Source organism: Xyrauchen texanus, chromosome 20 (assembly GCF_025860055.1).
Source record: "Xyrauchen texanus isolate HMW12.3.18 chromosome 20, RBS_HiC_50CHRs, whole genome shotgun sequence".
Lineage (NCBI taxonomy): Eukaryota > Metazoa > Chordata > Actinopteri > Cypriniformes > Catostomidae > Xyrauchen > Xyrauchen texanus.
Genome location: NC_068295.1, coordinates 14,443,225 through 14,467,061, shown reverse-complemented (window position 1 = coordinate 14,467,061; position 23,837 = coordinate 14,443,225). Strand labels below are relative to the sequence as shown.

The window sequence follows — 23,837 nt, the reverse complement described above, 5'->3', positions numbered from 1 at the left end:
GCATTTAGCAGTACCGCCACTACCAATAAGCAGACTACATAGTCTGCGTAGGGCACCAACTCCCTAAGGGGGCATTATCTTACCCATAGGAGGGCACCAGATATTATATGTTATTCAAGGACCCGAAAGCAGTTGCGGAGATGATCGCTTTGCGATAGTTTTCCTTTATAAATTAACTTCATACAAAGTCCAGTAAACATAAAAAAGCTAAATCAATATTTAGTGTTGCCTTTAAAACAACACTAATTTTCCTAGGCACAACTAGACACAGTTTTTCTTGGTTGTTGGCAGATAGGATGTTCCAAGCTTCTTGGAGATTTGCCACAGTTCTTCTATCTATTTTGGCAATGTTTGACATTTCAGAAACAAATGTCTCAATTGCTTCTGTCTCTTGATGTAATCTCAGATGGACACAACATTCAGTGGGGGGATTTCTCGGGGCAATGCCATCTCTTGCAGAGCGCCCTGATCTTCTATTCTAATCTTTTCTATTTGCAAAATGAATGTTTGTGAGTCTAAAATTTATATTTCCTATTGAGAAACTAAAGCTGAAGATATAAATAACCATCTTAAGACAAATGCTTTTGTCAAACATCTTCAGTGCCTAAAACTTTTGCACAGTACTGTATACAGTATACATAACATTTCTGTAACACTTTACAGCAAGGTTCCTTTTATTAACATTAGTTAATGTATTAGGTATCATGAACTAAAAATGAACAATATATTTTTAAAGCTTTTATTAATCTTTGTTAATGTTAGTTCATAAAAATACTATTGTTCTCAATAGTTTTGAATAGTATTGAGCTCACTAAAAGTAAATACAACCCCACAAATGTTCAGGTCAACAAATTTGTGTTTATTGATTGACCAGGCTCTGTTGACTTATAAAAACAGATACACAACTGAGGAAATTCTGAACAGATACAATGACAAGACAATAGTGCTGTTCAGCTGTGACGTCAATTTATAGGCGAATCAGGAAGGCTAATTCGCAATGGGTTCCCACAATAATTTTCTATTGGTTTTTATAATTGCAGTTTTGAATTTATGAGTAAAATAAGGTATATGGTTAACATTACTTGAAGATATGTGGAAGTTTTGTTCTACTTTCATACGTCATATGTGAATTTAGAAGCCGGCGTGTGTTTAAAAAAAGTATGTTGCTTCAATGCGGCTTGACAATTTACGTTTGAGGTACAACTGTGTGTAATTTATGTTGTCGAACAAAACATCCACGCATTTTCAAGTAATGTTAGAAATCCAAAACTACTATTATAAAAAAAACATAGTGAAATCCAGAGGGAACCTATGGCTCAAAAATGCTAATTCTCTGGGTTTTTGGACTACAACAGCCCTATTACATCCAAAAGTAACAGTTGCTAAGAGTGTGCTACAAATAAGCTCCTGTCATAGTTATTTAGAACATCTTTAAAACAGGTTTTGTAGCATATGCAAGCTTCTCTCTTTTGGGTTTTCAAAGGTCAACGACAAATTAAAGCTCACGTTCACAGTGAGAAAACATGACATAAGTGCCACTAAGACTATCAGCAAACAAATTCAGATTTACAGAAAAAAAGAAAACAGAATATCCAATTTCATGATTACAAACGGTGACAAAAACACAATGGCAAATACAAATTCACTCAAAATCAAAGAAACACAACATAAATATTATTTGTATGAGTACATGTGGATGACAATGACAGCTACACAGCATCATCAAAAACCTGCATTATGAAATATCCTCTGCAGTCCACTAGAGAACAGACAGAAAGGACGGTGACAACATGGGAGTCCAGAAATTAAAAATTAAGAAATGCAGCTGCCTGATTGGTAGAGCAGTAACAGGAAGTCCATGATAGAGGTAAGGGGCCATGAAGAGGTGAGAGGTCAGAGGTTTATTTGAAAAGCCTCAGAATGGATGTCTGGAGACAAATATTGTGAGGCGGATAATGGAACTGCCTCGGAAGTGGATGACGTTGTTAACGGTAACCATCTCTAGGTCTAGAATGACTGTCTTTGGTCCTTTAATGGGTCGGGCTAGAACCAATGTTGCACTTACATTACTGGTTTGCTGTTGTTAAGAGAAAGAAAGAAAAAGAGGATATTAAAAAACATCTTTAATAAGGTAAATATTTTATTTCACAGCACACAATCAAATTTCAATAAATACGGTCCTTCATGTTTATTAATTAATGCTGATTACGTCACTCTTCCTCCTCAATGGCACAGACAAATCGTTGTTTGCACACACCAGGACAAATTGTGTGCAAAAAAATTCTATACTCACAACAGCTTTTTTGTAATTTTTTTTATTCAAGTAGCTATTCATTAGCTAAGGGACTCAAAGTTCCAATAAAGTCTTTCTGATTTGTCTCCAGAGTACTTCTGCTCTAGGTGCCCCTCTCAGCATGCCAACAGTGCCCTCTAGTGGATACTTTACAAAGAGGCACTGAATTTGCAGTGGTCCTTTATGAACAAAGCAAGTGTGCAAATAAACCAAAAATGAAAGACAGCATTTTACAAACAATTTTGGTATAGTAATATTTGTTACTTATAATCGAAAAGTGTCTTCATACTTTTCAGGCAAGGGAACCCCTTGGTGGATAGAGAGACCGAATAAGAACCACCTATTACATAATGTTTAAAACAGAAGTTTGCTTGTTAAGCCAAGCCCATAATAACATAGGAATAGTACCATATTAATGCATTTACACTGTCATTATGGTATATCGCAACGGGAGTCATGAACCCCTTGCTGAAGCTTACCCAGAGAAAATCTCATATACAGACAGAAGCCCACTTACCCGCATATAAAACTCTCGCCCCTCATTGCCAGACTTGATCTGAAAGATATAAAATGCTCCGGGATAACGCGTGGTGGCCTGCATCTGAAAAATATCGTCAGGAACACTGCGGCCAGAAGATAAATCCATATGTCTGTACAGGATAGTGAAGGGTCTTTCACGACAGGCGGGGATCTCCGCAGAGCACATACACTGACTGAGAGAGAGAAAAATTTTAAAGATTTAACCAAAGGTATCATAAAAGCAGTCCATGCAACTTCAGTGTCTTATTTAAAATGTTCTGAAGGCTTTCGGTGCAAGTTATTTTACAGTTATAATCTTGAATCATAAAATCTTAAAAATCTTTTTCAGCACTTCAAGCAACATAAGTTCTCACATGAACATATGTGCCACTGTGAACAAACTTCTCTAAGAGCACTCGTGGTCGCACAACTGATTTTCACTGAATAATGACTACAATTCTGATTTGTTGTCACTAAAACACCTAAAACAGCCTGTGATATTCATTAAAACATCTATTTGTGTGTTATGCATAAAAAAGAAAGACTTGGGCCCTATGAAATGTTTTATTTTCAAAATTCAATTTTTTTTTTTTCAAATTATTATTTTGTTTATAATTTTTTTTCTGAATTCCGTGTTTTAAAATGTAATTACATTTGATCATAAAAAACGGTCTAATTAAAATACATTTATAGAATTTTAAACAAATGAAAACAAAACAATTATTCTTTAACATACCATTACATTATTTTGATCAAACATAAAAAAGATCCTCACAGCAAAATAACAATATTTTGTCAAATAAAGTGCTGCAGAGTAGAGCACCACAGTATTAATGATATCATTGATAAAAGATTTTATTCAGTACAAAAGTACTGTTGCTTGAATATAATGTAATTATTATTGATATATTATTTTTATTATAATTTATTACAACATAGAAATATACTACTACTGTATAGTAAAATGTAATATTCAGTCGAAATTTCTCCAATTTCATGTGTATATTTAAATTGAGCTTTTATTTTGACAGAAAGCTGAATGAAGCAAGAGTTTGTATGTTTTTGACGACAACTTCACATCTCTGGATAAGCAGTTTGCTAGATGGCTTAAATGTGCTTATTAAACCACAATAGGCTGCAATTGAATTACATAAATACAGTATATAGTCTGCATGTGCTGCGCGATTCAAGCTTAATGCATGCTTCTGTAATCTATTAAAAACACAGAGTGTATATATTGTATGAGTGGCCAGATTCACACATTTTCATTGAAGCGTGCAGTACATTCAGACTGTATATTTATTTTTATATTTAAACTGCATTATTATTATTATTAATAATAATAATAATAATCATAATAAAATTATTGTGGTTTAATCATCACACTAGTACATATCATGATATTAATTTGATTGAGCATTAATACATTTATTTTATCCCAAGTATGTCAAATTCAGAGTTTAATAGTTAATTCGGTTTTTATGACTGGATTTCACATTCCGTCCATGTTTTCAGCATCGCTGAACTCATAGGGCCCTAAAAGACATTAGGGTTTGGAACGACATGGGAGTAAATAATGACAGATTTAAATTTTTGGCCAAACTATTCCTTTAACAACATTGTAACAGGTAAAGGTTGGCAAGTTGGAGGCGGGAACCGGCTGAACAGTCAACATAAAGGCCATTAATGGTAAAACTCAACTTTAAACAACATAAAACAAACATGGACAGACACACACACACACACACACACACACACACACAGACACATGCAGCGAGGCCACGTGCATCTCTCTCTCTCTCTCGAACTGGAGTCTCCGGCTCCCCTTTATCTTACTCTCCCGCTGATCAGCTGATTCAGCACCAGCCGTGTACCCTCACTGCCTGGCCACTCCCTCCTCCTCATCACAAACATGCTACAACTGCTCAAATTACAGTAATAAGTCATATAGCTGATTTCATGTTTTTTGCTTAAAAGTAAACAGGATATCTTTTGCCATGATTCATGAACTCACTTGTCACTGACTTCAATGTACGGTGAATCACACGTAAGGGGGTCCAGACATGTATAACCTCCCCGAAAATTGAAACACACTTGTGGTGTTGTACAGGTGTTGTTACCAGACTCACATTCATTGAGGTCTTCAAAATAAAACACACAGGTAGAAGTCAAGTTATTATTTTTTATCATCTTCATAATCAGCAGCATTAACAATAACAACAGTAATAAAATAAAGAATGATAAATGGTGAAGTAAACATGAAATATGCTTGTTGTATGCTATGGTTTATTTTCAATTTATAGATTAGCTCTTGAATGTCACCTACAAAGTTAAAGGTGCACTCTGTATTTTTTTCTTCATTTTAAAGTTGAACACAAAGAAATTAGATTCATGTATGCTCACATGAGACAAAGTTATTTTATGCTACATAGGGCAGGTCACCTAATTGTATCTCGGTAACCCCTCCTGGTATCGGTCACTTTCTGTTGCAGTATAAAATAATAATAGGTGAAAAATGCATCTGCAAATAGGGTATTTCTACAATGATTGAAAACATTTGCTTTTGCTTAATGCAAAATGCATTAAAACATTAGATGTACTGTAAATGTAATGCTGCATTGATGTCGATAGATGTCAGTATAAAGTCCCAAATTCCTTTTCTACTGTATCGTCCAGCAGAACATAAACAAAAAATGACTGAGTGCACCTTTAAAGGAACATTTATAAAATACATGCAAATACAAACCATATAATCAGAAAACGAATTAAAAATGTACTGATACCTTCACAGCTCCTTCCATCCTCATAAACATAATATCCAGGTGGACACACACAGGAATATGATCCTGGTGAGTTCACACATGTATGCTGACAAAGAAAGTCCGAGAAACTGCATTCGTCCAGATCTGAGTACAAGCAGTGGTAACGAATAATATATTACACACAATATAACCCAAGTGAAAACAAAAACAGAGGTAACATGCATTTGTAAACTGGACCTTCCTGTTCTCTGTCCCCTGTCTACTGCTTTGATTTTTCAAAAGACAAGAAGTACAAGTCCTCTCCTATGTTCTCAGGCTCTGTCTATTTCTGCTCTCTGCAATCATCTCTCATTCTTTCCCGTCCCCTGATTACCGTTGCAGGTGGTCCCATCAGAGGCGAGCTCAAACCCCTCGTCACAGGTGCACATGAAAGAGCCGTATGTATTTAAACAGCCGTGAGTGCAGAGGTTTGTTTCACATTCATCCACATCTGGAAAGAGAGGGAGAGAAAAGAGAGAGAGATTAAAACAGGAGGAAGCAAGGATAGAAGGAAGATGACAGCAAGAAGATAATCAAAAAGCATTAGCCACTAGAACTGGTCTTATGCAGGTCTGTGTGACAAATGCATCCCTATATGGCCAATCAAAACAAGACCAAAATCAGCACAAAAGATAAATAATCTCAGAATTCTGGTCATGTGTAGGCCTACTGTGTAACACAAGCAGCGATTTTAAACATTTGCAAAGTTAAAAAATTATCAAGTTCACACCCATTGAAAACATTGAGCCTGACAAAGTCAACGTCATCCTTGAAAGTAGTGTTATTTACAAAGTAGAAAAATGAAATGTTTATAAAAAAAAGGCAGGACATGCTATGGGGGTTTACTTGGATATCATAATTGTATACAGTATAGTGCTGCCTTTAATTTATATGTAGGCTTTCAGATGACATACCTTTTCACTTTTTAATCTGATTTATACTGATATTTAGCAGAGCAATATCAGTAGGGGCTATTGTATTTGTGTGTAAGTGTGCACCTTGGCATGTCCTGCTATCTGTATTAAGAAGGAATCCAGGGCTACAAGAACATGAGTACGACCCAGGGACATTAGCGCACAGCTGCTGGCAGTAACCATAGCGACACTCATCAATGTCTAAAAAAAAAAAATGAATTTGAAAGCACTAAATACACAAATTCATAATTTATTGTCAAATAACAACAACAGGATTATTGCATTATATAAACGTCAAACTAACAAAAAAGAATATTGCATTATTTCATGGCAAATAACAACACTGGATTATTGTTGTTTCTCTTGGTCAATAGAGCACAACAGTCTGGTTCCAGAAGAAAAAATACCATTAATTTATCCCATAGATGCATTGATTTACATTGATAACTTAAAAACCTTTCAGAGACAGACCTACCATCAGCTACGAGGCTGTTCATCGGTGGTATATGCTTCCGTCGAAGCCATCCGTCTGCGTTATTTCAACCTTATTGTTTAAAAATCATGTTTGATAGTTGATTTCAAGGTAAACAACTACATTACCCATGCTAAAGGAGAGAAAGATCCACAAATCAGAGAACCGTGGCCAACGAAACCCTCAAAACGTGCCTCTGAGCAACCGCGCACTCCCGTGACGTAATTGAGTCAGTCCCCTTCACTCTTAAACTACTTATTTATTTGTACATATTAGCATATTTTGCAATAAAGGTAAACATTTATTGTTAATATATTGTTTAAACTTATAATCAACAACCTAAAATCTGTAGTTTTATATATTCCCATCGTTTTTCATTCCATTACATCATTCGCAATGCTTCATGGGATTGTAGTCCATGACCTCATTAAAGACAGTAAGTACACACTACAGCCTTGTACCTTTGTTAGTATGTCCGATTTTGAAATACTTTTTTCTAAAGTTCGCCAAAACAAAGTTTGTGAAGTTGTGATTCTCCTCGGAGCTGGTTGGTTTGGTTCATGGCTTTAAACTCTTATATGAAGGATTTTTTAAAAGTCTATGGAAAAAATTAATGGGGAAAATACTTCCGGAACCCAGACAGCTGAAAAAGTAGGCAAGCACTGTTGTGCTCTATAGACTGCAGTAATTCAAGCATGTAACATCAATGTCTGTAGGTATTGTAATATCTTACCTTGACACTGTCCAGCCACCAGCCAGTACCCCTCAGTACATGAGCAGCTATATCCGCCAGCCGTATTAAAACAAACCTGAGTCGGGTTACACTGGTGTGACTCTGTTTCGCATTCATCAACATCTAAAAGAAATAAAGAAAGAAAGCCACTGTCAGTTCACACCATGTGTTGTTCCCACCACTGTCCACTTTAGGAACTCACCTGTAACAGTGCATCCATGACATCTTATGCAATAAAAGTGAAGGGTGACTGATGATAACATTACAACGTAATTTCCCTTTCAGTTAGGGTTAAAAAAAAATGTCATACAGGTTTGGAAGAACATCAGATTGAGTACTGATAAAGGATGACCCTTTAAAGGGGTCATGACATAAGGAATCAAAGTTTCTTTGATCTTTTGTCATATAAGAGGTCATTGTACCATATTAAACATACTGTAAGTTTCAGAACTCAAAACTTCCTCCTCACTGCAAAAATAGCTTTTGTTGAGAAACCAATCTGCCAAAACAACTCGATCTCTAGTTCCTCCACATTGTGATGTCATGCAGTGGTAGAAATTTTCATCTGAATGCCTCCACAACAACACATCAATGCATACATTACCTTTAATCACTTCCGTAGCCCACCCAGTAGTGGTGAGCAGTGAGATGGCAAGTAGAGAGAGCAGGTCAGTCATGAGCAGAGAGCCAATCATAACATTGCGATTGTACTGTCAATCTTAAAGGAAAATCAGCAACAAACCCAAGCGTTTCTGACAGAGGGTCAGAATGAGGGTGGAAAATTATCATGTTTTACTAATATATGTCTGTTTTTTGTGCAAAAAACATTACTAATATTATAAACAAACCTTTAGGAACATTTTAAAATAATAAAAAAGGCATGTGATGACCCCTTTAATATAGTATATCCAGGAGTTTTGGCACTTTTAGCACAGTGGAATTCTAGAACGCAAAGTCTCATTAAAAATGTTTTAAAACACTCACTAGTTTATTTTAATATGTCTACTAACAATGTCCAAACATTTATGTACATTGCATCACAGGAGATAATGCCATTTTTTATTTTCTGAAAGTCATGAAAATTCCCAACACGGAATTCTTTGAAACACAATACAGAAGTTGAGATGTGGTAGGAATTTTCATGACTGCTTCCATCACCAAATTATATGAAATAAAATGATTGACTCTTTTGTCTTGCTAAGATTAGTTTAATAGCTATAATTTTATGCATCCTAAACACACACAATGAAATTATATTTTCATACTTTTTGCATAATTTGACAATTACAGCTTGATTGGAAATGATAGCCAAAAAAGTTATATTTATCTTGATTATTTTTCTTCACACATCACGTCTCATCTAAAGAATGATCTTCAGTGACATTTTTGTCAGCTTGGTTAACAAGTACACTAAATAAAAAAAATAAAATAAAAAAAATTTAAGTTATTATTTTTAAAGTTAAAAACTTTAATAGGAGCAAGAAAGTTTGGTGTGGTGGAAATGACTGTCGAAAAAAATAATTTTCACACATTACATTTTTAAATGGTTTATGTTTATTTCACTATTTGTTTAGATTATCATAGTTGAAAAAAAGAAAAAAAACGAAGTATTTTTTATAATGGATTTTCACAGTTTAATATTGAAAGTCTGGGTTTGGGACAAGGCTAAAAAAAAAAAAATCTATATATAAAAGGAACTTGAAATGTACCAAAAATATATGAAGGCATGGTATAATGTCAGTTTTAACGTGACCTAAATAACGCAAAGAAAAAAGATGAAATCTGTTAGTTTTAATAAAAATAAACCCCTTGGACATGAAATTGCCAAAAGTCGAAGACACAACCATTAGTGTTAGCAGACCTGTGACAACTCTAAATCCATCCCTGAACTAATAAGTCTTACTTTACTATCAAATCTACACTACTCAACACTATTCCTAAACTGGAATTCATCCCTATTTCATTCTTGTTCAGTCTTTATCAACACAATTCCTTATGAGGACATCATATCCCTAAAAATACCCGAACAAGCACCCTTGGTTCTCAGACAATGAAGTCAGATGTTTTAAGAGAAAGCAAATCATACTACGAAAGTGATGGGGTGGGGGTGGTACGAGGACTGTGTGAAACTGTGTGAAACCCACATAATTATTGTTTCTTTTGGTTTAAGTAGCCAAGAGTCCCATCATTACTATGGATTGTAATGATGCAATGGGTCCTGGAAAGCTGAACTTTCATTAAATAAGTAATCTATGACCTCCAACCTGGAATTTAATTTACAACTTTGTGATAGCAGCCCAGATCCTTTACCATTACGCTGTCTCAACTCTAAGTGAAAAAGAGATTTTATATTCTAAACGTTATTTTTGTTGCGTTATTGTGATTTGGAAACATTACATCTCTACATAGTGCCAGGTTTGATAGCAGAGATGGGGGCCACATTGAGACAGAAAACCTGCCCAGTCCCTGCTTAATGATTAGGATTGCACCCTGCCAAAAGGCCCTAGAGAGAAGGAGAGCATCTGGTTTCCATGTGTCTTATCAAAGGCACATGTCTGAACTGAGGTGAAAGGATATGGGGCAATTTGGGAATGCCAACACTTTTGGGATCAGATCTGATCCAGGAAAAGACAAAGAGACTGTGCAATATCTTCACACATGATTTAGATGAGTATCAGAGAACAAAAATATGGTGTTGAAATTGAGAGATCAGATGTCTCTGCATGTTAAAGAGGGCAGAGGGATACTCCTAAGGGTTATTTCATTTTTAATGGGTAGTAATAATTGTTGGCAGATAATATCAGTCATGTGGTTAGAGTGATGACTTTTACAGCACTTTTTAAAGTCACATTTCATTAACAAACTTCCAGATACCAAACATTAATGAGGTCATTAAATATAATCTTCACATCAAATGTATCCAATTGCCCATTAGTCAACACATCCTTGTCCTATTACAACAAAACGGTTCATCATACGATCCACAAAATCACAAAGATCTGTATAAAAACACAGTCAGGAGTGCTATAGTAGTCTGGGGTTAATCCAGGACCCAAGAATCTGGCACCAACTCACCTCTTGCTTCTATGCACAACATTATTCCAGAGATTAAAATCCTGTGATCTCTCGCCATGCAATGGTTGTCTGAAAAATTATTATGTGTACAGTACAACAATGAATAAACATCTACATTGTGTATCACACTATCCATAATAGAGACAATTATAATCCAGCACTCTGGTGGTTCAAGCAGCCACTACACTTCCAGTCAAACAACACTTCCACAGTTTTTGTGGATTAGGTAACTTTGCTAGAGTCATTATAGTAAGTGAGGTGTACAGTATGCCAGGATAGAAATAACGTTTAGTGTGGAATGTCTAGCGTAAAAAGACAGCGACAATGAGTGTCTTTTTTTTTCCGATTTACATTTTTATTGGTTGCTCCTCAAGAATGACACATAACAATACAAAAATGTATGTACAAAATCAACCAATTATCCCCCTTAAACCCCATTATTTCCCTTACACCCCCCAATCCCCAACAAACATCCCTATATGGCCAAGATATAGTACACAGATATAAAAAATAAAAAAATAAAATAATTACTTCCACACACATATACTGTACATACACACACACACACACACACACACACACACACACACACACACACATATACGTAGGTAGTATACAGGTAGTATACACTGTCAGAGCCAAAGCTTCGGATTTAGAGCAATTAACTCCGTATCCCGAGAAGAAAAGGGATTAATAATACTGTTGAGGCAAGGCATAGATCTAGTAGGGTCGGAGACAAATAGTAAAATATAATCTGCATAATGCAAAAGCTTATGCGCCACACCTCCTGCCACCACCCCTGGAAAATCATCCTCCTTTATAATCACAGCTACTAAAGGTAATGAAAGTCTTATTTGAGAGAAGACGTACAATAAAACAGTGCCTATTATCAGGTCAGCATTTGAAATAATTGAAATTAACCAGTTTTGCAGGAAGATCACAACCTCTTAAAGCAATATTCTAGGATTAATACCAGTTAAGCTAAACCGACAGCATTTGTGGCATCATGTTGAATGAAAAAAATTATTTGACTCATCCCTCCTTTTCTTTCAAAAAAGCAAAGATCGAGGTTAGAGTGAGACATACATTGGAAGTGAATGAGGCCAATCTTTGGAGGGTTTAAAGGTGTACTGAGTAATTTTTTTAATATGTCATATTGGACTTACACTGACACCTAGTGGCTTGGATGCAGCATCATTCAAACGCAATAGTATTCAGTTATGGACAGGTTTGGGGAGTAACAAAATACATGTAACAGGATTATGTTTTTAAAATACAAAATATTAGTAACTGTATTCAACTACAGTTACAATTTAAATAATTGGTAATTAGAATACAGTTATATTCAAAAAGTATTTTGATTAATGAAGAGATTACTTTTCATTTTATTGTAATTTGTTTCATTTAATATTTGTCCATTCTGATGGAAAGATGTGCATTTGAATCTGTAATCTGTAGTGGAATACATTTAAAACGTAACCCTCCTAACACTATTTGTAATGTATTCTGTTACAGTACTGAAGGTCAGTAACATATTCTAAATACTTTGGATTACTTCTTCAGCACTGGTAGATTTCTTTCACTTGTTTTGACTATAAAAATTCTGCCAGTACAGTAAGACAAAATACACATGTTAAAAATACATTATCTGAAAAACCTAAATAGCTTATGCAGTGTTGTTTCTAAAACAAGATAAATCAAATTGGTCTTGTTTTAAGGATTTTTAGATATTTTTACAGGAAAACACCACAAAAATTATTATAAAGAATGTGATTTTTGCCCTAATATCAAATTACAATTTACACAAAGTTTATATCTATTTCTTCAGCTCCAAACTTACTTCAGACTTACATCTCTGTCTGCTCATATGAAAGTGTTTCATCACTGTTCAAATGCACTTAGGATCGCATAATTTAAATGTATAAATGTTTTTCATCTGAAAGGACTAAATATTAAATGAAACATGACAATAAATTGCAAAGTAATCTCTTCAGTAATCAAAATACTTTTAGAATGTAACTGTATTCTAATTACCAATTATTTAAATTGTAACTGTAGTGGAATACAGTTACTTATATTTTGTATTTTAAATACGTAATCACATTATATGCATTCCATTACTTCCAACCCGGATTACAAATTACATTTTACAGCAGGTATTCTGTAATCTGTAGTGGAATACATTTAAAAAGTAACCCTCCCAACCCTGGTTATGGATGTCATTGTAGAAATGTACAATTCACAGACAGCAAGAATTAATTTAATCCCTGAGTTAAAGTGTCCAATAACATACCGGTTATCGAGTTTAAGTGAGTAGTAATCGGCTGGAAAATGGCAGTCCCCATGAGGGGACAACTCTCTTCATCTGTGTGAGTGGTCTTGATATTATACATCTGTTTCAAAATTACAATATTTTCTTTAGAAGTAAAACTTTGTATTACTGAGTGCTATGGCTATACTTTTGGAATGGAAATTACATTTACGAATTGGCCCTGTTCACATTCATTGCAAGTGCCTGGCTGCAACACAAATTCTTGCCTTTTTAAAGAAAAGGAGGGACAGCAATTATGACAAAAGTTTCATTTTGGGGCAAACTAGTCTATCCAAAAAGAGCTGCAAAGGTCTGATAGGCTGCTTCACTATTTCAGTACCACCTACACCAACCTACAGTTAGTATATCTTCACATAGAAAATAAAATCACAAGATTAATTCTAGTAAATGAATGAATTATTTATTTGCTATATTTTTAAAAATAGCATTACATATAAACTCCTGTAATGACTGTAATAATAATGACTTCATACCTCAATTTCCAGACATCCCACTAAGCTAGAACACATTTAGTCTACAGGTCTAGAGCCACTCCCCATTTGCTGATAGACACCAGTTACAGTCCCACAGCCTAAGTCTAAACTTGTCAAATAAGATAATTTTGGTATCCCAAGTACTCTAGCTCACCCACCCAGACAAAGATCAAAGATTCCATGATCAAAGATCAGATTCAAGTTCCTGAATGCAAAGGACAATTTTAGATTTTGATGCACATTCTAGAAAAACAGTTTTAGTTCTCAAATCTAAAAAAAAAAAACAGTTCTGGATTGCTCAACCACCTCTGAATTTCACCAGAAACAAACTTGGTTCTAGAATTCTATTTGAGAGAACTGCATGAATTCTAGAAATGACTAGCTGTCGTGAGTAGCTGTACTGGGGCAGGTGATGGAACACAGGGCTGAAGGGAGTTATGATGGGCATATGTGAGGCTCTGACTGAGACAACTGTTTTGGTCCTTCACGCTTTGGTGCCATTGGCAGGGAACAGGCACACACTCACACAAAAGCAATCTATGTCAGACGAATGATGGAATGATTTAACACACACTTTCTTGACAGATTCTGTTCCATAACAGAATACCTTAACATACACACATAAATATAAAATACACACTGTACAAAGACCCCTCAAATGAATATCACAAAACCACCCCTTAGTCCTATGATGGAAAGCACAGCTGGTCAATGACAGACCAATGATCAACAACTAATGATCTCACATTTGGAACAAGCAACAATGGATGCCGAGATTGCAATGGTTTGAATTTAGGATTTTTCATGGTTTGACCAAACAAATCTTAAAATACTGCCTTAAAGACCGAACCGTGTTATTGACGGTTCGGTCTATTTGATTACAACAAATAGAACAGAACACACATTCCTCGAGACACATTTTTTAAGTTGCAGTTCTTTTAAACTTGACACGTCTTCTAAAAAAGTGTCTCTCCTGCACAAGACAGTGAAAAAACAGAGACACGGAGCAACAGTCAAAGAAGTCAGTTTAGCAAATGTTTTCGCAAAAACACGTTGTGTGTGAACAGCCCCTTACTAAACTTTTCAGTGCCTCTACAAGACCATTATCTCTGTCCATTACAATTTAAATGTATTCATTTGGCAGAAGTTTTTATCCAAAGTGATTTATAAAAGAGGAATAATACATACTTGGCGATTCATTTATCAAAACTCCAACACAAGTCAAAGGCAACTATTCATCTCAAATGATCTCCAATTACTCAGTCGAAGTTGATCTCAGGTTAGAACAACATCTACATTCATAAGTGTGCAGAAACATGTTTGTGAGTGTATCTGTGAGTCGATCTTCTTTATAACATGACCCTCATGGGCTCAAAGGGTAACAAATCTATCATTGTGTGTCTCTGCAGAGGAGTAGAAGGGGACTGGAGAATGCATTAACTGCAAAGGCTGGCACCAACTCTAGACAAATCTGCAGACCATATCGAAAAATACAGCATGCAGTCATTTGTGCTAGCATTTATCAAATGGCACGTGAAATAGGTCACCACACTGAAACTCATATATAACACACGTCTAGGATCCAGCAATTATCCATGGGAGATATTAGTGACACCTTATGCTCATCAACTTTAAAAGCAGACCACATATAGTTAGTTACAAACTGTGATTTGTTATAGTGAATAAGACCCTCTAAAATGATCTTTTAGTACTTTAAAGTTGGATCCCAGTAAGCATGGCTGAATTCCAGTTCCTGTGTGTCTTCCTGCTTTAAACTTCCCATCAGGAGATGTAGTTTGTTATTGGGTTCTGAAGCATTTTGGGGATCCACACTAATGACTGATCCATTCCAAATTATGAGATTCATTCTGCTTAAGTCTTTAAAATGCCACTCAGCCCACAACAGCCATTACTAAATTACATCTCAGCCTGGAACTGGGTCTTTGCTTCATCTTAGAAAAAGAGGACACATGGCCCAATGCAGAAAATGAAGTAAACATAAGACCACAACCTGATCTGACCCAGAGTGAGTAACAACATTTCTGCTTAGTAGTACAAAGTACTACAGTACTGTAAAGAACAAAATATACACTGACTAAGCACTTTATTAGGGATACCTGTACACCTACTTATTCATGTGATTATGTAATCAGCCAATCGTTTGGCAGCATTGCAATGCATAAAAATCATGCAGATATGGGTCAGGAGAGGTCAACGGAGAATGGCCAGACTGGTTCGAGCTAACAGAAAGGCTATGGTAACTTAGATAACCACTCTGCACAATTATAGTGAGCAGAATAGCATCTCCGAATGAACAACATGTCGAACCTTGAGGTGGATTGGCTACAATAGCAAAAGACCACATCAGGCACTTTACTAAGACAATAGTGTTCCTAATAAAGTGCTCAGTGAGCGCATTTATATTTACAAATGCCAAAATTCATGAAGATTTTCTTTTGGTCTACACCTGAAATTGCTTCTTGAACCTTAACCACAATCTTAGTCTGACCTGTAATCTACAAAAATATATATTTTCTGACATCATTCACCAAACCTCATTTCTTTCAAACCCATATGACTGTCTTTCGGGAAACAAAGAAAATTGTTATTTATAATGCTCTTTTCCATAAAATGAAAGTGAATGGTGACCACGGCTTTCAGACAAGATTTTCACCGTATAACAGCTTGAAAGAATTTAAGTGTGTTCCTCACACAATGCTATCACATGGTTCCAGAAGACTTGGAATATCATGAATAGCCTAGCTCATGTATCACCCCTGTGGATTTGAACCAACATCCTTTCAGTTGCCAGTCGGAAGGTGCATCCCAAATCGCACACTTTGGCACTATTCTACACCATTTTGTAGTGTAAAGACTAACGATTTTTCTAAGCACGCATCTTTAAAAGTGCAAAATGTGCATGAATAACTTTTTTACACTAATTAGTGGGACCACAAGATACAACACTCACATCTGAGCAGTTGTTGTCACGAAGCAGATGATGTAATTGCTGGTAAACAGGAGATGAATGTGGAAACAACAACAGTAGATGTACACATCAAGAGTGTGTTTATGAGGAGGACAGGAGATGCCTGCATTTATATAACTCGAGTCTGGAGAACATACATCTTTATGTGTCTAAACTCCTGATGAAAAATAGTCCAGTATCTCATATCAATCGTAGCAACATGCGGCGACCTCCTGTGTATGTGCGCATGTTCAAATTAAATATATTTTCACAGGCTTGCGTTTGACTGTACGCAGATGCTAAGCGTTCATGTCCAAACGAAGTATACTTTGGTCTTAAGTAGTGCGAGTATTATGGTATGTTCATGCTGAAAATGCAACAAAAAGTCGTGTACAACCAGTACCCGGATGATGTGGAATGTTGAACACTTCATTATTAGCTGAAGGTGTCAGAGTTACCTGGATTCTGGTCAGACCAAACAAATGTAATTAATGGTAAATGTGGCAACTGAAACCAGCACCTTGCAAATGTGAGTTGTGTGCTTTACCATCATCCCACTATGTGTGAATATGTACTTTATTGGAGATATAAGTTTTGAACTGAGTTTTCGCTAATGCGCTAACACACTGCAAGAGTTTGAAACAAAACATCCGTCAGCTGAAAAACAGCAAGTTCAGCGTAGTAAAAAAAAAGTTAGTGTTCCATTTGGGATGATACTACACATTGAAAATTTATAATAAGTTGACAGAGTACATAGTGTATACTGCAAGTACACAGTGTATATGTATAATTTGGGAAACGGCTATAGAAAACACCACCACAATCAATGTTTACGAATGTACAGGATGCTGAAATGTACAGTACATAAGAGGCGAACTCACCAACACAAGTGCCATCAGCTCCAAGTGTGTATCCAAGAATGCAGGGTGTGGACCGGCTCACAATTGGATAGCTTGGACCGGGGCCTGGGCCAGCTGCCACTGGAGGAGGATTAGGAAGAAATGGTTCTTGATATCCCAATGATCTGTCAGGGTAGGGCTCTTCGGGATAAGACAGCTCAGAGCGTTGACTGTTCCGGGCGTAAGGCTGGGAGTAGAGCCCACGAGGGATGCACAGGTATCCACCATTCTGATTTACACACCGCATGTCACCCCGGCATGTGTCTGGCAGCGTCCTGCACTCATCAATGTCTGAAAATATATGTGACAGGTGGCATTTACAGCCTAAGTTCTTGATGAAAATATTAAGACTATATCAGCAGATAAGCCACTAACCAATACACTGTCTGGCGCGGTGGTCATAAGTAAATCCATCTGTGCATGTCTGTAAAGAAACAGGCATGTCATAATCACTTCAATAGATAAACAGCAGTTACTAAACATATTCGTTTACCCTCGAAAACTACTTTTAAAGTGTTTAAAAGTAGTTTGATATTCCTATCATATACACTCAATGGCCACTTTATTAGTACACCTGTACATCTACATTTTCATGCAATTATCTAATTAGCCAATCGTTTGGCAGCAATGTAATATATAAAATCATGTAGATATGGGTCAGAAGCTTCAGTTAATTTTCACATCAACCATTAGAATGGGGAAAAATGTGATGTCAGTGATTTAGACAGTGGCATGATTGTTGGTGCCAGACGGGTTGGTTTGAGTATATCTGTAACTGCTGATCTCCTGGGATTTTAACACACAACATTCTCTAGAGTGTAAAAAGAATGGCGTGAAAAACAAAAAACATCAAACGAGTGGCAGTTTTGTGGGCGAAAATGGCTTCTTAATGACAGAGGTCAGAGGAGAATGGCCAGACTGGTCCAAGCTGACAGGAATGTGAGAGAAACCCAATTAAACACATGTTGCAACAGTGCTATGCAGAAAAACATGCCTGAACGTACAACACGTCATTGAGGCGAATGTGCTACAGCAGCTAAAGACCCCTCATGGTACCACTACTGTCAGCTTAGAACAGGAAACTGATGCTGCAGTGGGCACAGACTCACCAAATCTGGACAGTAGACGATTAGAAAAGCATTGCCTGGTCTGACAAAACTGGATTTCTGCTGAGGTACACAAATGGTAGGCCCACTTCAGCCTCAGTTTTCTGTTCTTGGCTGACAGAAGTGGAACCCAATGTGGTCTTCTGCTGTTGTAGCCCATCCGCTTCAAGGTTTGACATGCTGTGCATTCTGAGATGCTATTTTGCTCTCTACAGTTGTACAGAGTGGTTATTCGAGTTACCGTAGCCTTTCTGTCAGCTCAAACCAGTCTGGCCATTCTCCATTGACCTCTCTCGTCAACAAGACATTTCAGTCCATAGAACTGCTGCTCACTGGTTGTTTTTTGCACCATTCTCTATACTCTCTAGAGACTGATGTGGATGAAAATCCAAGGTGATCAACAGTTACACTCAAACCAGCCCATCTGGCACCAACAATCATGCCATGGTCTAAATTAATGAGATCTAATTTTTTTCCCAATCTGATGGTTGATGTAAACATTAACTGAAGCTCCTGACCAATTTCTGAATGATTTTATACATTACACTGCTGCCACGCGATTGGCTGAGTAGATAATCACAAAAATAAGTAGATGTACAGGTGTACCTAATAAAGTGGTCGGTGAGTGTATAGTGCTTATTATCCCTTAAAGATGCACTCTGTAATTTTTGGCTTTAAAAAAGTTTTAATCCTAAAAAATGCATAGTACATTTTAAACATATGTATAAAACCCTGACCACTCACATGAGATGAAGACTCCAGTCATTTCTCTAACCTTATAAAAGCTGTTTTATTCTACATGAAGAGGGTGCCTCATGGGGGCAGCCATGTTAGGATCACATGACCAGCTGAATACTACTCGCTTAACATAATTTAAAAACCCTAATATTGGACATTTTCATTCATGGATTAAAGGGTTAGTTCACCCCAAAATGAAAATTCTCAGATGTGCATGACTTTCTTTCTTCTGCAGAACATAAACAAAGATTTTTAGAATAATTTTCCAGCCATACAATGGCTGAAAAAGCTACAAAGTGAATGGTGATCAGGCCTTTGAAGCTCCAAAAAGCAGATACAGGAAACATAATCCATCACACTCCAGTGGTTTAATCAATGTCTTCTAAAGTGATCCAGTTGGTTTTGGGTGAGAACAGATCAAAATGTAACTTTGTAAAAATTTTCACAGTACATCTTGGCAGCAGTCTCCTTGGCGATCATGATTTTAAGCTCGATTACACTTCCTATAGCGCCATCAAGCACTCTGCGCATGCATCAAGCACTAGGAAGTGTAATTAAGCTTGAAATAATGATTGTGCCAAGAGACTGTAATGACACCCAAAACCGTTAGGGTCGCTTACAAATTTAACCATTGGAGTAATATGGGTTAAATTTAAGCTTCATTTATGTGTTTTCTTTGGAGATCAAAGATTTGGTCACCATTCAGAGTTGAGAAAATCTTCTAAAAATATTTGATTGTGTTCTGCAGAAGAAAGTAATTGATACACATCTGGGATGCATGAGGGTGAGTAAATTATGAGAAATCTTTCATTTTTGGGTGAACTATCCCTTTAAATAGAAAGACACTTACCTGAGTTTTCACGGAGTGAATGCAGTACAGGATATATATTAACACTGTCAACATTCTATAAAAAGAAACAAAACAATCTCTGTCAAACATGTTAAAACCATATAAGACATCAAAATCCATCAGGTCCATTCATTCAAATAAACACTACACATGCCCATTGAAGACCAAAAATTCTGACAAACACTGTGTGCTCTAAAATTAATATTCTCGAAAGCACACATTACCGAAATAAATTAACATCTCCATTTGAAAGCACCAGCTGACTAATTTAACTCACCTTTTGTTGTACGACCAACTCAAGCCACCTAGTTCAAATAACATGATTATTTGGATACTTGTGGTTCCCTTGCCGTAAACTCCTCGCAATAGGAAAATAGTTGTATCTTTGTGGTCTTACTACCTTTGCGGGATCGCAGAACCCAGTGCGCAAAACGAAGTGCCCAAACCGCCCCCTCCGCGTACGCGCGTTCACTTGAATGTTGTAAGTCACTTGGCTTTGCTCACGCGCTGCGGGCAATAACGTGTGAGAACATTTACCAATAGTAAAGTGAAGGTCTTTTAACAAAAAGATAGAGAGAGAGCGAGAGAGAGAGAGAGAGAGAGAGAGAGAGAGAGAGAGAGAGAGAGAGAGAGAGAGAGAGAGAGAGAACTTGATGTAATTCTGCGTTCTCGGCCCACTCCACGGATTGTTTAGCAATGCAAATAAACGGGCCCCCGGAGCACTTGGCCAACAGCTGGATCCCATCAAACACAGACAGCCCCCTTTGGAACGAAAGCGCGCGCAGGGAGCTGCCACAGTCCCAAAGAAAAGGAGAATGAAGACGACGATGAGAAAAAACTTGCAAAGAATCTGTGAAATGACGTAGCCTATAATAAATTCGAAAGACTTATCAAATACAAACCCGCCTTCACCCATATCTCCAGTCATCACATGTAGCCCTGTCATACACTTAAAGGGAAACTTCCCTGAAAAATGAAAATTATCTCATAATTTACTCTCACCCTCATGCCATCCCATATGTGTATGACTTTCTTCTGCTGAACACAAAGATTTTTAGAAGAATATCTTGACTCTTTAGGTCCATGCAATGCAAGTGAATGATTACCAGAAATTTGAAGGTCCAAGAATCAAATAAAGGAAATATAAAAGTAATCCATATCACTCCAGTGGTTGAATCTATGACTTTAGAAGTGATATGAGAATTGCGGATGAGAAACAAATCAATACTTAAGTCCTATTCAATGCTGATAGTGAAAGTGGAGATTAATATTCAAAAAGGATTTCAATATGGATCTGTTTCTCATCCAAATCAATTTCATCTCTTCAGAAGACTTGCTGTATATTAAACCACTGGAGACGTATGGATAACTTTTATGCTGCCTTTATGTGATTTTTGGAGCTTGAAAGTTCAGGCTACCATTTGCTTGCATTAAAAAGCTCCAACAGAGCTGAAATATTCTTCTAAAAATCTTAATTTGTGTTCTGCAGAGGAAAGTAAGTCATACACACACCGGATGGCATGAGAGTGAGTAAATGAGAGTTTTCATTTTTGGGTGAACTATCCCTTTAAGGGTATCAGATCCTGCCAACCACCTCCACCATAAAATGAGTCCTTTATGTTACTTGGAAAGCAAGAAAGAGATTATTCAGCTGCACTATAAAAAGCTTAAAGCCTTTCAATTGTAGCATTTGAAATTATGGTAACATATACACTATACTCGCATAGCACTATAGAACAGCCACAAGCAAGTGTTGCTCTGACTTGCATCTTATTAGCTGTTCCCCAGTGTAAATATACTGCAGTATCCTTGTACCACTAACCTTTGTGCTGTTGACACACTTTGCCCACACAGTTGAGCGAGGGCTGCTTACATACAAAAGGATACAATACAAACAAATGTTGTATGTCAAGTAAGGTTGCTTTTGTTTTTGTCTACTGATTAATTTGAATTAGATTTTGTTTGGCAGCATCTAGCAGGCCAGATGTTCTGAATGCAGAAGGGGAGACTGTAATACTTGGAAACTGAAACACTTTATCAGGGAGACACACTGCTACTCTCCCTCTCTGCTCTCTCAACAAAACTCAAATCTGGCCTTTTGCAGTTCCAACTGTTTGAACTGGGGCAGTAGGTCTACTACAGAGTGGCAGAAAAGGAGGACGGTTCTGATTTCTGTAATTAGTCTGGATTTATCAGCAAATATGTATCTAATCTAGTTCTATTCATCATGGAATAAATCAACAGAATGTTACAGACAATTAAGACATTCATTTGCCTCTTAAATTCAACATTTTTCAGGTGTTCTGCCAGATTAACACACCTTCAAGGCAAAAGGCCATCTGGATGGAGATTATGTGCTTTAAAAAAGCGGTTAAGGCTTGATCAGACGCTGATAAAACAGACAGCAGAGTTATTAAGGTTCAAACGTACACAATCTAACAGGAGTAAAACGGCTGCAAGGAATGTGGGAGTCTGAAGCAGGTGTTCCCTGTTGAGGGCAGGGTTATTTTGTCTAACTTTGTGGTGGTGCGTTAGAAGAGTTTGCATTAAAATGTGACACATGCTTACATTCACTACTTCCAACACCCAAGAGTGTTTCCACCAGCCAGTACAACAGATCTGCTGAGATACAGTGGCAAGAAAAAGTATGTGAACCCTTTGGAACTAGCTGGGCTTTTGCAATAATTACTCATAAAATGTGCTCTCATTTTCATCAGTGTAGTATGGACAAACAAAATGTGCTTAAGATAACAACACACAAACAATAATCATTTGTGTCTTTATTGAACACATCCCATCAAACATTCACAGTACTGTGGGAAAAGTATGTGAACCCGTGGTTTTAATAACTGGATGATCCTCCTTTGGCAGCAATAACAACAACCAAGCACTTCTGGTAGTTGCGGATTAGACCTGTACAACGTTCAGAAGGAATTTTGGATTCTTCTTCTTTACAGAACTGCTTCAGGTCAGCCATAATCTTAGGATGTCTGGTGTGCAGACCAGCTCTTTTGAGGTTATTCAACAACATCTCTATTGGGTTATGGGCTGCGTTCTGACTGGGCCACTTCAAAAGGTGGATTTTCTTTTTTTAAAGCCATTCTGTAGCAGATTTTCTTGGGTTATTGTCCTGCTGCATCACCCAACTTCTACTGAGCTTCAGCTGGCGCACAGCCACCCTGATATTATCCTGTAGGATATCTTGATATACTGGAGATTCAATTTTCCCTCGATGATAGCTGTCCAGGCCCCGAAGCAGCCCCAAATTATGATTCTTTTTCTTTGTCTTTGGCAAACTTCAGGCGTGCAGAAATGTTTTTGTTGGAAAGCACCAGCTTCCTTCGTGGTGTCCTGCTATGGACACCATGCCTGTTTAATGTTTTCCTAATCTAATTTCATTAATTGAATGCCAGGTTTGTAAACTCCTGTCTCAGATTAGCTTTTGCTGGCATCATTGGCCTAGGGGTTACATACCTTTTACAACCTACACTGTGAATGTTTGAATTACGTATTCAATATGTACAAGAACAAAACAATAATGTGTGTAATCAGTTCAAACAGATTGTGTTTGTTCATTATTGTTACTTAGATGAAGATCAAACTAGATTTTAAGACAAATTTATACATAAATGCAGGTAATTCCAAAAGGTTCACATACTTTTTC

At 36.8% G+C, this 23,837-nt stretch overlaps 1 protein-coding gene across 2 annotated transcripts; it reads right to left on the bottom strand.

Annotated features, from left to right (window-relative positions):
- Positions 1-849: 849 nt before the first annotated feature.
- Positions 850-21,022, bottom strand: LOC127660834 (fibulin-5-like). 2 transcript variants are annotated; one of them, XM_052151261.1, is made up of 12 exons: positions 20,574-21,022; positions 20,451-20,478; positions 20,174-20,228; positions 17,855-17,903; positions 17,462-17,770; positions 7,733-7,855; positions 6,612-6,728; positions 5,948-6,064; positions 5,596-5,718; positions 4,827-4,953; positions 2,811-3,006; positions 850-2,077 (listed from the first exon to the last, which is right to left on the bottom strand). In XM_052151261.1, the coding sequence occupies exons 3-12, from the start codon at positions 20,225-20,227 to the stop codon at positions 1,916-1,918; spliced, it is 1,377 nt and encodes a 458-aa protein (XP_052007221.1). In that variant the 5' UTR covers position 20,228; positions 20,451-20,478; positions 20,574-21,022; the 3' UTR covers positions 850-1,915. The 2 variants fall into 2 exon arrangements, with proteins under 2 accessions (XP_052007221.1, XP_052007220.1); XM_052151260.1 differs by having other exon boundaries at positions 20,451-21,017.
- Between the last annotated feature and the right edge of the window lie 2,815 nt (positions 21,023-23,837).

Bases quoted from the DNA above. Each gene is read 5' to 3' on its own strand.
- LOC127660834 (XM_052151260.1), bottom strand. From the start codon at position 20,494: ATGTTATTTGAACTAGGTGGCTTGAGTTGGTCGTACAACAAAAG. The intron at 6,729-7,732 runs GTAAGATATTAC...TTTTTTTTTTAG, and splicing joins GGTGGCTGGACAGTGTCAAG to ACATTGATGAGTGTCGCTAT. The intron at 6,065-6,611 runs GTGCACACTTAC...CTCTCTTTCCAG, and splicing joins AGATAGCAGGACATGCCAAG to ATGTGGATGAATGTGAAACA.